Raw genomic sequence first — 12,510 nt, forward strand, 5'->3', positions numbered from 1 at the left:
TGATATTGACGCATGGATGATCTTAGCACTGACGAATCTGAAACTAATAGACAGACACGGATGAATCAGATAACTAAAAGTGTACACACAGAGGATTATGCATCTGCTCACTCCCATATTGGCAGATGTTCTAATAAAGCATCACAATAGTCGTGCCTGAGAGCTAATTATGCACCCTCCACCATCATTATTTTAGAAAATGAACTGAAGGCATTTTCAATCTATGCTATTTCACCAAACCAGTGTCGGGTGTCCAATGAAGCTCCTGATCACTGCTGGCGTTACTTAATGCGATACAACATTGCCATTGGAATATGGCGTTGAACTTGGGATTTTCTATTTCATTAGGAATGAAAATAAAAATTGCTCTGTAATGGAGCATCGCAGTTCCATATACATTCAAATTGTATTACTCTTACCCATAATAATCCTAGCATTAACATATACCCACTTCAAACTATCTGACTGAGCAAACCCTTTATTTTGAGTTTATTTTTCTATACCTCTGCTGACATCGACCTTATTTACAGAACTTTCAGTAAGTGAATTTGGGCTCTGGTTCCTTACCCCCAGCAAAACTAGTTTCAACACTCCTCAAAGCATAGGCAAACCTCTCGTTCAGATCAGCTGCAAAACTTCTCTCTTGTACGGATTAAAACTTCCTCATGAAAGGTTCAATAGTACACGAAATTGAAAAGCTTCCCCTGCACCTTCTAAGCATTAATTCATTCATTCATTCAGCCGTGTTATTATCCCATTAATAGCTGCACTGGCTGCACAGGGAGTAATCAGGTGATTCGAACTTTGGAGATCAGACAATTCGGTACGTGTCCTAACTTCTTAAACTTACTGAATCTGTCCTCTTCCTTTTTTTCCGTGAATGACATTGGTGACAATGTGCACCATAAGCTCTGACTGACCCCTTTCCCTGCTTCGGAATGTACATCAGCTGTTCGTTACATCAGCAGCCCTAGAGTTTGGGAGGCAATGCATTTTTCTTGTGCCTCTTTGGCCGCTACAAAATCTAATTTCTGTCCCATTAATTAGCATATCCCCTATAACTAACATACTGCTTGCCTCTACCCGACGCTGTCGAGCTCAGAGCCGCCCACCGTGCCAGAATCTAACGGGTTATACGCCATAACAATATAGAAAAGGGGAAAAGGGGAAACGTGTGTCTGATGGGGATAACCACAAGGAACACAGCCCTGACTTCGTTCTCCCCTCACCTCTTCTTTTCGTCTTTCTTCTATTGCGCGGTACCTGTAATCTCTGCAAGAATATCTCGTCTATAATTTCTTCTGCCTGTGTGCATACAACTGCAATTCCTAATTCTTCACTCGGCTAGTCAGGCGTTGAATGTCGGTGAACTTTCCGCAAATGTAGTCAACAGGTAAAAAGTTACGTATCCAGAATTCAAACATCTGACAAGAGGTGTCTTCCATCCTCGCCTCTAAATACTAAATACGAGAAGAAGGAAAATAATTTTAAAAAAGTCTCTTCTTCGCGCTGCTTTCGCTAGTGCACGCTGATGCCTTTTAAGCAAATACCTCGAAATTGTTGACACCAACACACTCCGTGAATGACCGCACAGTATGAGCTGACCTTTAATTTTCTCGTCGCTGAGTATAGGCCCCTGGCACTAACATATTTAGCGCCAGTGAAATGCAAAAAAAAAAAATCCTTCCACAAATCTTCGAAAGTTATCGCTTTTCCCAATTTGTACAGCTCTGATACGACACATGCTCCTATCGCATTTGCCGCCGAAAAAAAAGAAACGTTTTATTTTAATTTTGCATTATCTAAATCACCTGATTCTAATCTGGATCTCAACAATTTTCACAACGCTTAAAGTGTATGTATTTAAGAAAAGTGTTCGCGGATTTAGAAGAATGGCCGCATTGCACCTTTGAATGTGTCACCTTTCACAGAACGCTACAGATACAACTGAACGGCCGTTAGAACGTGAATACTCAAAAATTCATCTTATCTATTCTTTCAATCTGTTGTTAATGAAAGTAATCAACTGCCTTCAATTATTTCTAAAACAGGGAAAAATGGACCGAGGTTGGTTGGTGGGGAGAACAGATGCTTTGGCCGTGTGGAGGTCCTACACGGCGACCAGTGGGGTACAATTTGTGATGAATATTTCAGCCTGGAAGACGCAGCCGTTGTTTGTGAACAGCTACATTGCGGTGCAGTAAATGATACTCCTATAGGTGCTCACTTTGGCAAAGGAAACGGGCCGATGTGGAAGGATAACTACCGCTGTCTGGGAAACGAGTCCCGATTAGCTGAGTGTCCGGTTTCAGCTTTGGGTCAGAATAGCTGTTCGCAAGGAAATGACGCAGGTCTCCGCTGCACTGGTGAGTCGCAAGTAATGTGTGATTGAAACAAAGTAATCTTTGTTCGTAGAGCTTTTATGGCAGGACGCATTAACCGGCAGACAGCGATATTTTATTTTCCACTAATGACTCGTGTTATATATTGTAAAAGATGATGAAAGATGATGAATATGAAATTAAGAACCACACATTAAATTGGATATGCAAGACTAATGTTTCGCATTATTCTGTGTTCCTTTTTTGCTGTATTGGCGAGAGAAACGTTACAAGGTGGTAGAGCCGTTTTATTTCTGTATCTGTACGAAAGTAAGAGAGACTTCCGAAGGGTCCCGCTTGTGCCAACTTAGAACATAGAAATATACATCATATCAGAGGACCCTCAGCCCACAAAAGACCCTTTTGATTCTGCTTCTACCTGTGCCGGCGGCAGTACATTTCAGACACCAACCACTTTCTGTGTGATATCCCTTCGGTACCTATATCCAAGCACCTTTAACTATGCCCTCTTGTGTAAGCAATCTCAACATAGGAAGCAGCCTCTGGCTATCTACAGAATCAATGCCCCTCATCAACGTATACACTTCTATCAGTTTCCCTCTCGTCTCCCGTCGCTACAAGGAGAAAAAGCCAATTTCACTCCAACTATTCTCATAAGGTATGCCTTCCAATCCAGACAACATCGGCAAAATCGTTGTAAATCTACTGTGCATGATGTCTATACTATCCGCAATCTTTCCTATTGAGAGGTGACCTGCACTGATCATGCTTCAAATGAAAACTGACCAAGTTCTGATATGACTATAATATTACGTCACGGCTCTTAATCCCAAGGTTGATGAATGGCAATACAACATACGCCTTCTTAACACTGTCAAACTTCGCAGCAGCTTTCAGTGTCCAAAGGAACCGGACCCCAAGATCATTTAGTCGGCCCACAGCACCAAGGGTCTTAACATTAATATCATATTCTCTCTTCAAGTTTGACCTACCAAAATCAATCACTTCACACTTAACTCGGTTGAACACCATCTTCCGTTTCTCAGTCCTGTACTGCATCCTATGGATGTACGGCTGTAACCTCTGACAACTGTCCACATTATCCAAAACATCCGCAACGTTTGTATCATCAACAAACTAACTAACCTACCCTTCTGTTACTTCATCCAGGTCACTCATAAAGAAATTAGAAAGTGGACGGGACGCAGAACATCACTTTTACCGAAATCTATTTAAGACATGAACTATCTACAATCACCGTCTGCCCCCTGTTAGTAGGCTAAATCTGAGTCCTCAAAGCAAGGCCTCCTTCGATCATATGTCTCTTTAATTTCCGAAGGAACCTTGCAAAGGGAAACTTATAAATGATCAAATGCCTGACTGAAATCCATAGATATTACATCCACTGCTCCACCTTCATCAATATGCTTCGCAATGTCCTCGACGAATTCAGTAGATTCGTAAGTCACGAAATCCCCTCGACAAAGCCATGCTGACCATCTTTAAACAGATTAAGTCTCTCCACGTGTTTATAAATGCTGTCTCTAATGATCTTCTCCAAAACCTTTCCACCATTGAAGTAAGACTCAGCGGTCAATAATTCCTGGGCTGTCTCTTCTCTCTTTGGTGAACAAGGGGACAACGTTATAAAATCGGCAATGCGCCGGTACTTCTACTGTACCTAATAGTGATGCAAAGATCTTCGCAAAGAGGCTCAGAAGTTCCCTCCCGCAGTTCCCACAGCAACCTCGGATATTCAAACAGCTCCCGGTTACTAATCAAACGTAATGTTTTTTTTTCAAAAGTCCAGCACATCCTCTTTCTTAATATCTATATGATCCAGCGTTCCAGTCTACTTCAACGCAGTCCCACAACTGTCAGTTCTCATTTTTTCGTGATGAATACTGAAGCAAAAATTACAAAATGTACCTTTGCTACCTCCTGTGACTCGATGCACATGTTTCCATTATCGCAGCTGAGTTGTCGTATTCTCACACAGCTCAAACTCTTGCTGTTGACATACTTAAATGCATTGTGGGTTTCTATAATCCTGTTCACGAAGGCCTCTCATGGCCCCTTCTGGCTCTCCAGATTCCATTCATAATCTCCCTGCCTGCCACTTAATAATTGTTGAGCTCTAATGAGTACCTTGTTTCCTGAAGCTTTCGTAAGTTGCTTTGTTTTCTTTTTAACTATATATTCTACATCCTTTGTATTCCATGACTCTTTAAGCCTACCATTCCAGACCTCACTAAATGCAGCATACCTAAGTAGAACTCTATGCAAATGTCTCCATTTTTGCCATTGCATTCCCCTAGGAACATCTGATCCCAATTTATCCTCCCAGTTTCTTGCCTAACAGTGTCACATTTCCCCGTACATGAATTGAATATTTCCCCAAATTTTCTACTCCTATCTCTCTCGAGCACTACGCTGAAGGAGATAGAATGTGGTAGATACCTCCAAATTGCTCTTCCAACAAGAGATCTGACACCTGACCAATACCATATCAAGTACAGCTTCAAAATTTTTTTATCTACCTATACTACCGAAAAAACCTCTTTTAACACACCTGACAAACTGTACCCCGTCAGAGCACCTTGCACTATCGAGATGCCTATCAATATTCGGAAAGGTAATTATTATTGCACCGCTGCAGAATCGACTTCCACAGCTTCTCCTTGATATCCCAGTTACTCTCCAGGGAGTCTATAAAAAGTTCCATTAGATTAATTGCCCCTTTCCCGTTTCTTTCTTCCAGATTGGCACTAGTTGTTAGCGAAAATAATAAATACAGTACTGATCAATGAATAGCTAAATATAAAACGTTAACTGTACACATATATACTGTCTACCTTACTGAGAGAAGGTGCAGAAATTATTCCATTAACTCTAATATATTACGTTAAAACATGCGAAGTTCCTTGTCCTCCAAGTAAAATGTGGGAAATTACTGTACAAAACAACCACTGTAGCTAATTGCTGAAAATGATGCTACGTTGTAGCCTCCTAATAACCGCCTACCAAACATATTCCATGTTATAGATGAAGTATTGTCTGCGAGATTAACCGATGGGTTAAGCCGATGCAATGGTCGAGTGGAGGTTTATGACGGCCGTACCTGGAAAATAATGCAGGATAAAGTATGGAACATCAATGACGCAAATGTTGTCTGCAGACAACTGCGTTGTGGCAACGCTACATTCGCCTACAACTCTTCCAAGCTCCGAGACAGCGTATGGCCAGTAAAGGCGATGGACGTTCAATGTGAAGGAAGCGAGTCGCACCTCCGTGACTGCAGAATGTTGATAATGAATCGGTCGTCTTCTGACATCACCGGCGTTGGTGTTCTGTGCTCAGGTGAATAACGTTAAACAAAAATTCGAAATGGGAATTTGTACACTGGCATGACCATTGTTATTTTGATGTGTATCGAGTAATTTAGAGTCACTAAAACATGCAAATTGGCACGATGTTCCCTTTGGCACGATTTTATTATTAAGCTTCAATTATCCCATGCTTCCATAGCTCCGTCCCGCAGACTCTAGAACTTATTCTGATACCAATATAATTTACAGTCCGCCATTTATCTACCAATTTTCACAAGTGTGGGGGGTGATTGAAAAGATGAATGCAGAGGAATACCATGCCTTTCCATCTATCCTTCACATTGCGATAGTTGCTAAGTGATATCTATTTATTGCAAACGTCCATGGTTGCGACATATCACTTTTAAACATCTTATTTTATCTCAAGCTTCTCAAATCATTTTCATATCATGATGAAGAAATGGAAAATAAAACACATTGGAATGGCGGGAGGAAATCGAGCATTTAATTGAGTAAGGAACGTAATGGGTGAACAGTAGTTGACGAGGAGCTGAATAGTGAAAGGGAATATAGTCATTTTTTCAATGCTAATTCTACAACATTCGGTACAATTTGTGATTGCTAAAATGCCCGTGCAGATAGTCCATGTCTGCGTAATTTCTTCCACGTCCAAATGTCAATAAAGCTTTCAAGCCTGTAAATAGCAATATGCAGCAAGTATTCCAAGCCCATACGTCACTTTCATTAACTATATGATATCAGATGATCGATTCTGAATTGGGCTAAGCTCTGAAGAGGACTGCAGAGCCTATTTCCAATGTGCCAATCTAGCTGAGCTGGGATCGGTTGATCTGGGTCACAATATTCCAAGATCTCTATCGGATCCTATACGTGGCCTATTGGTAGAGGATGGGCCGCAAGCCACATGAATGCACTCTTCCTTACCATTTTGTGCAGTCTTTTTCTGTTACTGTCATGGCAATGCAGTAATCCAGCATTTAATCTCTGCAAAGGACTCCATATTGAGGCGTCCGTATCTCATACAAACCAAGGAACCTACTTCTCGGATGAGGAACTGTGTTCGACAATATGTACCATTTATGATCCAAGCTGATATCACATGGCTAAAGAATTACGTTCCCAGCGCAACACACTATGGAAGGTACTCCATGTTCTTGTGTCCATGACAGTCGATAAAATGGAAAGACAGATCATTGTTGAAATGTAAAACAGACACTACTATGACTCCTCAACTGGAAGCATGCTTCACGACTCGCGGTTTGGTTTCGAGAAACAATATCAACTTCAGAATTTCGACGACATCATTCTACAAAACTTTTAAAAATATAATTCCAATGGCAATAGCAGAAACGGTAATTGTACGCGGCATTCAGTCTGAACCGAGTGATTAACTTATGATATTATTGATTCTCAGGCCATTTGCAAATTCGACTGTCCGGAAGTGAAGATCCATGTGCAGGACGACTTGAGTTTTATTACAATGGTTCTTGGGGCACGGTTTGTGATGATTCCTGGGATCTGGATGACGCTAATGTGGTCTGCAGGCAACTAGGTTGCGGATTCGCTTTGGAGGATAAAACACGAGGTTATTGCGGAGAAAGTGCTGCCCCAGTTTGGTTGGATGAACTAAGATGTTCGGGGAACGAGTCATATCTGTGGGACTGTCCCTCAGAACCGTGGGGCAAAACTGATTGCAGTCATAAAGAAGATGTGTCAGTTATATGTTCTGGTAAGATTTATTCCATGTTTTGAATATATGTAGCAATCAGTGATCGCAGAATTGTAATAAAACATTTGCAGCGCCAATGGAGATAACTAGGCAAAAATGAACTCAACACCAACAGACTCTTTCCATCGCTCATAGCACCCCACTCAATTTTATAGATTTGTGGATGGTATCCAAATTTCGTTAAACTTATCGTAGAAAACAGATGGCTTTAAAGCAAAATGACTCGATTACATTTGTAACCGTTAGTTGAAACGCCAATAAAAAGAACTCTATTCTTCTCCATATCATTCAGATATGTTTGTCTATTTCAAAGATTGTATTGTTGAATATCGTTTCTTTCAGGAAACCAGAAGGGCGTTTTTTTAATTATTCCTGATTTGTATAAAATTTTATTATAGGTTTCATGACAGTTACAGGTCATTTCTTCTTTTCGAATTAAATTTTCAATCTCTGACTTCCAGAATTATCTCTTTACACAGTTCTTCTATATTTCCTGTTACTAGTTTTCGACCGTTCATCGCCTTGATTTTTGACACAGCTCTACATAATGTTACACATCAAACCCGAAGGATCAATCGTCCGTACGAAAATAAAGTCAAGTTTATTGCAGAATGAATTATGTTTTAACTATGTAGAATGAATTTCTTCTTTCAGTCATTAAGTTTCTTTTGTGAAACGTTTCCACAACGCTCCAACTGATTGAGCGAAGTGCTTTCAACAGAATCAGGTGAAATTACTCTTACAAAGCAACAATTCGAAAAGACTCGGAAGAAAGAAATTATCATGATTTTAGTCGCAACTCAAGAGGACGTGGGGTTTGCAGAACAATATATTAATTCTGATAGGGCATGAAAACATCTTTCTGTATAACGAGTAATATCGATGGTCAGACTAAACTGTCATGTTTGCAAACTACGCTGTTCATTATAGATACTCAGCTCATGAAGACACGGCCACAGTAATCAAATAAAAAAGAAACCTGAAACGTAGCCAAATTCAGAACATATTAAGAAACAGAAATGTTAAGCTCTGTTACAGGCAGACAGAATAAGAAAATAGTTAACGGTGGAAAATAAAATATTAATCTGCAAGGTTTAGTGTGCCCAGAAAAAAAATATGTCACAGAAATAAAGACAGACTAGGTATTCTATGGTGATGTAACGTTCAGTGAAGCTGGAGTCACGTTTGATATCCACCTTGGTAATGTCAGAATACAGATATTCTCTATGATGTTAAACATTTTTAATGGATTTCCGCATTGAAAGGCCTACAATAATCCCTGCAATATATTCGATTGAAGAACGTTTCGAAATATATAGCCCAACTGGAAATAATCTGTTCCAATTATGGAAATAGAGTACCCTAAAGCAACACTGTAGTCTCCATTAATTTGCGTCATACAGTGCCTTCAGTAAATATTTATTCGGTTGGCTCTCAGTAATAGAACAGTAACCATAGACAAGCGATCCTCATAAAAACGCTGAAAGGCAACTGTTTCTTACTGATTGAATGTAGAAAAGATCACCGTTTATATCCGTCCATTTGTTGTCTGCAGCAATGTTCGTACTTGCCCTCAAGATCAGAAGAATAACATTGTTTCCTTGCTCCAAATCTTGAAAACCAGGAAACCTCGCTTCATTTACTTACCATTGTACGCTCGTGAACCGCAAGAAGATTTCAGTATTAGGTATATGTTCTTCTATAGCACAGTTTGCTCCCATCACTTTTTCCCATGTTTTCAGAAATTCAGTAGAATATCTCACTTTGTGTTTCCGGGTTTGCGTATTCCTGCTCATCTACTGCACCCTAGCGAGTAGTTGGAACGAAACATGCATTTCTTTTTTATGTTCTGTATTGCCGGACGTTCTGTGTTTTGAGAAAGAGCTGTTTGATGTTGCAAGGAAATGTTCCAATGACTTTTGTATCGCATGTTTCTTTTCAGAGTATAAGCAAATGCGCCTAGAGGGCGGCAACAATCCATGTGAGGGGAGAGTGGAGGTCTGGTACAATAGGACCTGGGGAACAGTCTGCTCCACGAAATTTGATGCCAAGTCTGCGGAAGTGATCTGTAAACAAATGAAATGTGGCCCTGTGAAATCTATTTATCTTGGCTCCTATCAATATAAGAAAGGACTTGGGCCAATATGGTTAGATGGGATCGAATGTACTACGCACGAGTCGGTCCTTTGGCAGTGTCATTCACAACCATGGGGAAAGCACAAATGCAACCATTATGATGATGCAGGTGTTGCATGTCAAGGTACATAATAAACAAACAAACAAATAAACAAATAAATTAATATATAAATGAATAGATAGATAGATAAATCAATTACATGTGTATGTATATAATTTATGTTTTAAAGTTGATATAAATAATCAACGACATTTTCTTACGTTAACAGAAACCAAAATGACGGAAGGCACGAATGAAAAGGCCTCCATTTTTATATATGTATTAGCTTTCTAACATATGATATGTAAAATTGGACAATTATGTTTTTTTTTTCTCTCAACAGAAGCAAGTATTTCTTCAAGAAAAAATGATAAGGTCTGCGAACAAGTGAATGATTCGCTGATTGGCCCTTTAACAGGTGACAAATGCAACATATTTTAATTCCTGTGATGGAGAAGACGGATTAATGTTGCAGTTTTAGATCTACATGGAATGTTAAATTTCGTTGCATCAACCCACTACTAAATTGTGGCAGCAAGAATTAGCTTCGAGATACCACAATTATTGGCACTGCCAGGGCGATGCAAATTGTCAACAACATTGTTTGACAGAAAAGTGCAGGTAGTTAATTGCAATTAATTGAGATCAGCTGTTATCGGACAAGGCCACAACTTAACTGTATAAGATATCTGAGGACTAGCTGAGCACAGGTTGTAAACGAGTAGAAAACAGAGAAAGTATAGTTTGCGATGTATGTGAATCTGGGATGGAGGTAGAATTTGTTGGTTGAAAGAAAAACAAAACGTAGAAAACCTTATTCACAAGAAGCAGAAATCCCTCGGGGCTCTTGGGAAATGTAAATAAATCAAGAAAGTCTATGAGCAAAAGCTTTAGAGAGACAAAAGAATCCAAGGAATGTTTTTGGGAAAAAAAGAGAAAACACGAAACTATTTCATGCTTATATTAAAGGCAAGCACAATTAGATAACTTATTTTTTGGAGAGCATAGCATCACGGAAGGAGAAGGGCTGGTATTTATGCGGGGAGTTGGTAGGCGAGCACTTGTTCAACATTTTTCATTATGCATTGGTATTTGCTGTCGATAATGACATGGATGATATCGCGAGATCGGAGTTAGTCTTAATCGTCTGTTCGGATATGTTCTTATATGCTGCAAATCCATGGCTTGACATATTTTACTAGCTTCCCGTCGCATTCAAGAATAATATGGAGGCTGAAGAGGAAAAGTATTCTCCCTTGATGAGAAGATATATGCTTGCTGGAAGGGGTGAAAACAATTCGGTTGTCATTTGCAGTTTGTCCTTATAGAAAGTTATGAAATTCTAAGAGGCATAAGCACGATACAAAGTCAGATTCAGTAGTCAAAAATGAGAATTAAATACGAAAGGAACATATCAGACCGGAGAAGAAAACACAAAGTCGTCGTTAGGGGCAAGTTAATTTCTTAAATAAAAGGAGAAGCATAGATTTTTGGTGCGCACTGCCAGTTGTAATGGTAGAGGTACACGTTATTAAATCGTAGTGCTTAAATGGCTTATCTATAGAGCAGAAAATAGTAAAGAATCGAGAGATATTGGTGATGTACGACGGAAGAGAGGTAGTTTTATTTGGAATCGTGGTTGATACAGACATCATAGACAGAAGTGCCTCCACTTCCGGTCCATAATAGCGTTGTCGTTTTTTTACAAAACTGCATTAATTTACAATGAATGGCTATTACATAATGAGAGAGTGCAAACCTTCGGGCTTACTTTGGCGCTTCAATCAGCGGAAGGAGCAGAACACAGAGAATTACCTGAAATACAAGAGGAAAAGGCGGTTCGATCATTATTAAAGCAGACACTGTTAGGTCTCGGCCAATATGTAGAGGAAGACTGTGAGGCTTTGAGTTAAAAGAGGTTTCGGTTTTGAAGAGACGTTGTTCCTGGATAACTTTGTTTTTTTTCCCCCCATCATTCACTGTGTCTCGAGTAATAAATAGCCATTGTGTGGCCTTCATACCGTATGATGGAGGCCTGGGAGAATCGGAGTCTCCCAGGTGTACATATCTGCGGGAAGTTTAACCCTATGAAGGCAGTGTTAGGGATCTGGAGCATTAGCTGGATGGCCTTCGGCTTGTACGGGGGAGTGAGTAGATAATCGAACAGAGTTACAAGGAAATAGTTAGCACTAAATTGTAGAAGACGATCAGCTGAGTGACTCTCAGTAGAAATATAAATGTCAATAAGCAGTTAGCGCTGAGCACACTTCTGTCTATACTCCTCAGTGATACGTTTAACGTTTTGGATAGTGTTGTGGCGGATTGCATTCCAAGGGAATTCCACGGAGAGAAGTTTACAAGCAATGATCAAGGGTCCATGGGGCAGAAAGGAAAGAGGAATAAGAGAGGAGTGTTAGTAATTGGGAGCGCATTGTCCAACGGAACAGGCCGATTTTTTTTTTTTGTGCCCCTGAACGTGACATCCGGAAGGTATGTTGCCACCCAAGTGCCAGGGTCAGGAACATTCTGATGGTCCACAGCATATTTCGGGGAAGGGAGAACAATCAGCTGTCTTTATACATATTGGTACTAAAAGCATAGGAAGTAAACTCAAAGTGGCCATGAAAACAGAGTTTATATAGCTTGGCAGAAAGCTGGCAAGTAGTATCGCTCGTGTAGTAATCCTTAAATTGTTAACTGTGCCATGATCCAGTAAGGGCAGAACGAGCGTAATTAGCAGATACATGGGCGGCTGCGAAGATAGAGCTATGGACTGCGCTTCAGCATCTTGGTTAATCGGGAACACTTTTCAGGGAAGTTATGACCTATACAAAAGTGACGGGTTTCTACTGAAACCGCTGAAGAACAATATTCTGGCGAGCAGGATTGTTTCGGCTCCTAGGGAGACTTTAA

The 12,510-nt window shown here is 40.1% G+C and overlaps 1 protein-coding gene across 1 annotated transcript in view; it reads left to right on the forward strand.

The window, feature by feature from the left end:
- The window catches only part of LOC132397405 (deleted in malignant brain tumors 1 protein-like), a 71,247-nt gene that overhangs the window by 36,797 nt on the left and 21,940 nt on the right, over positions 1-12,510 (forward strand). Inside the window, exons 6-10 of the mRNA XM_059976177.1 lie at positions 2,052-2,366; positions 5,388-5,702; positions 7,107-7,421; positions 9,364-9,681; positions 9,941-10,015. Coding sequence (XP_059832160.1) covers positions 2,052-2,366; positions 5,388-5,702; positions 7,107-7,421; positions 9,364-9,681; positions 9,941-10,015 — 1,338 coding nt within the window. The remainder of the gene's footprint in view (positions 1-2,051; positions 2,367-5,387; positions 5,703-7,106; positions 7,422-9,363; positions 9,682-9,940; positions 10,016-12,510) is intronic.

Source organism: Hypanus sabinus, chromosome 1 (assembly GCF_030144855.1).
Source record: "Hypanus sabinus isolate sHypSab1 chromosome 1, sHypSab1.hap1, whole genome shotgun sequence".
Taxonomy (NCBI): domain Eukaryota; kingdom Metazoa; phylum Chordata; class Chondrichthyes; order Myliobatiformes; family Dasyatidae; genus Hypanus; species Hypanus sabinus.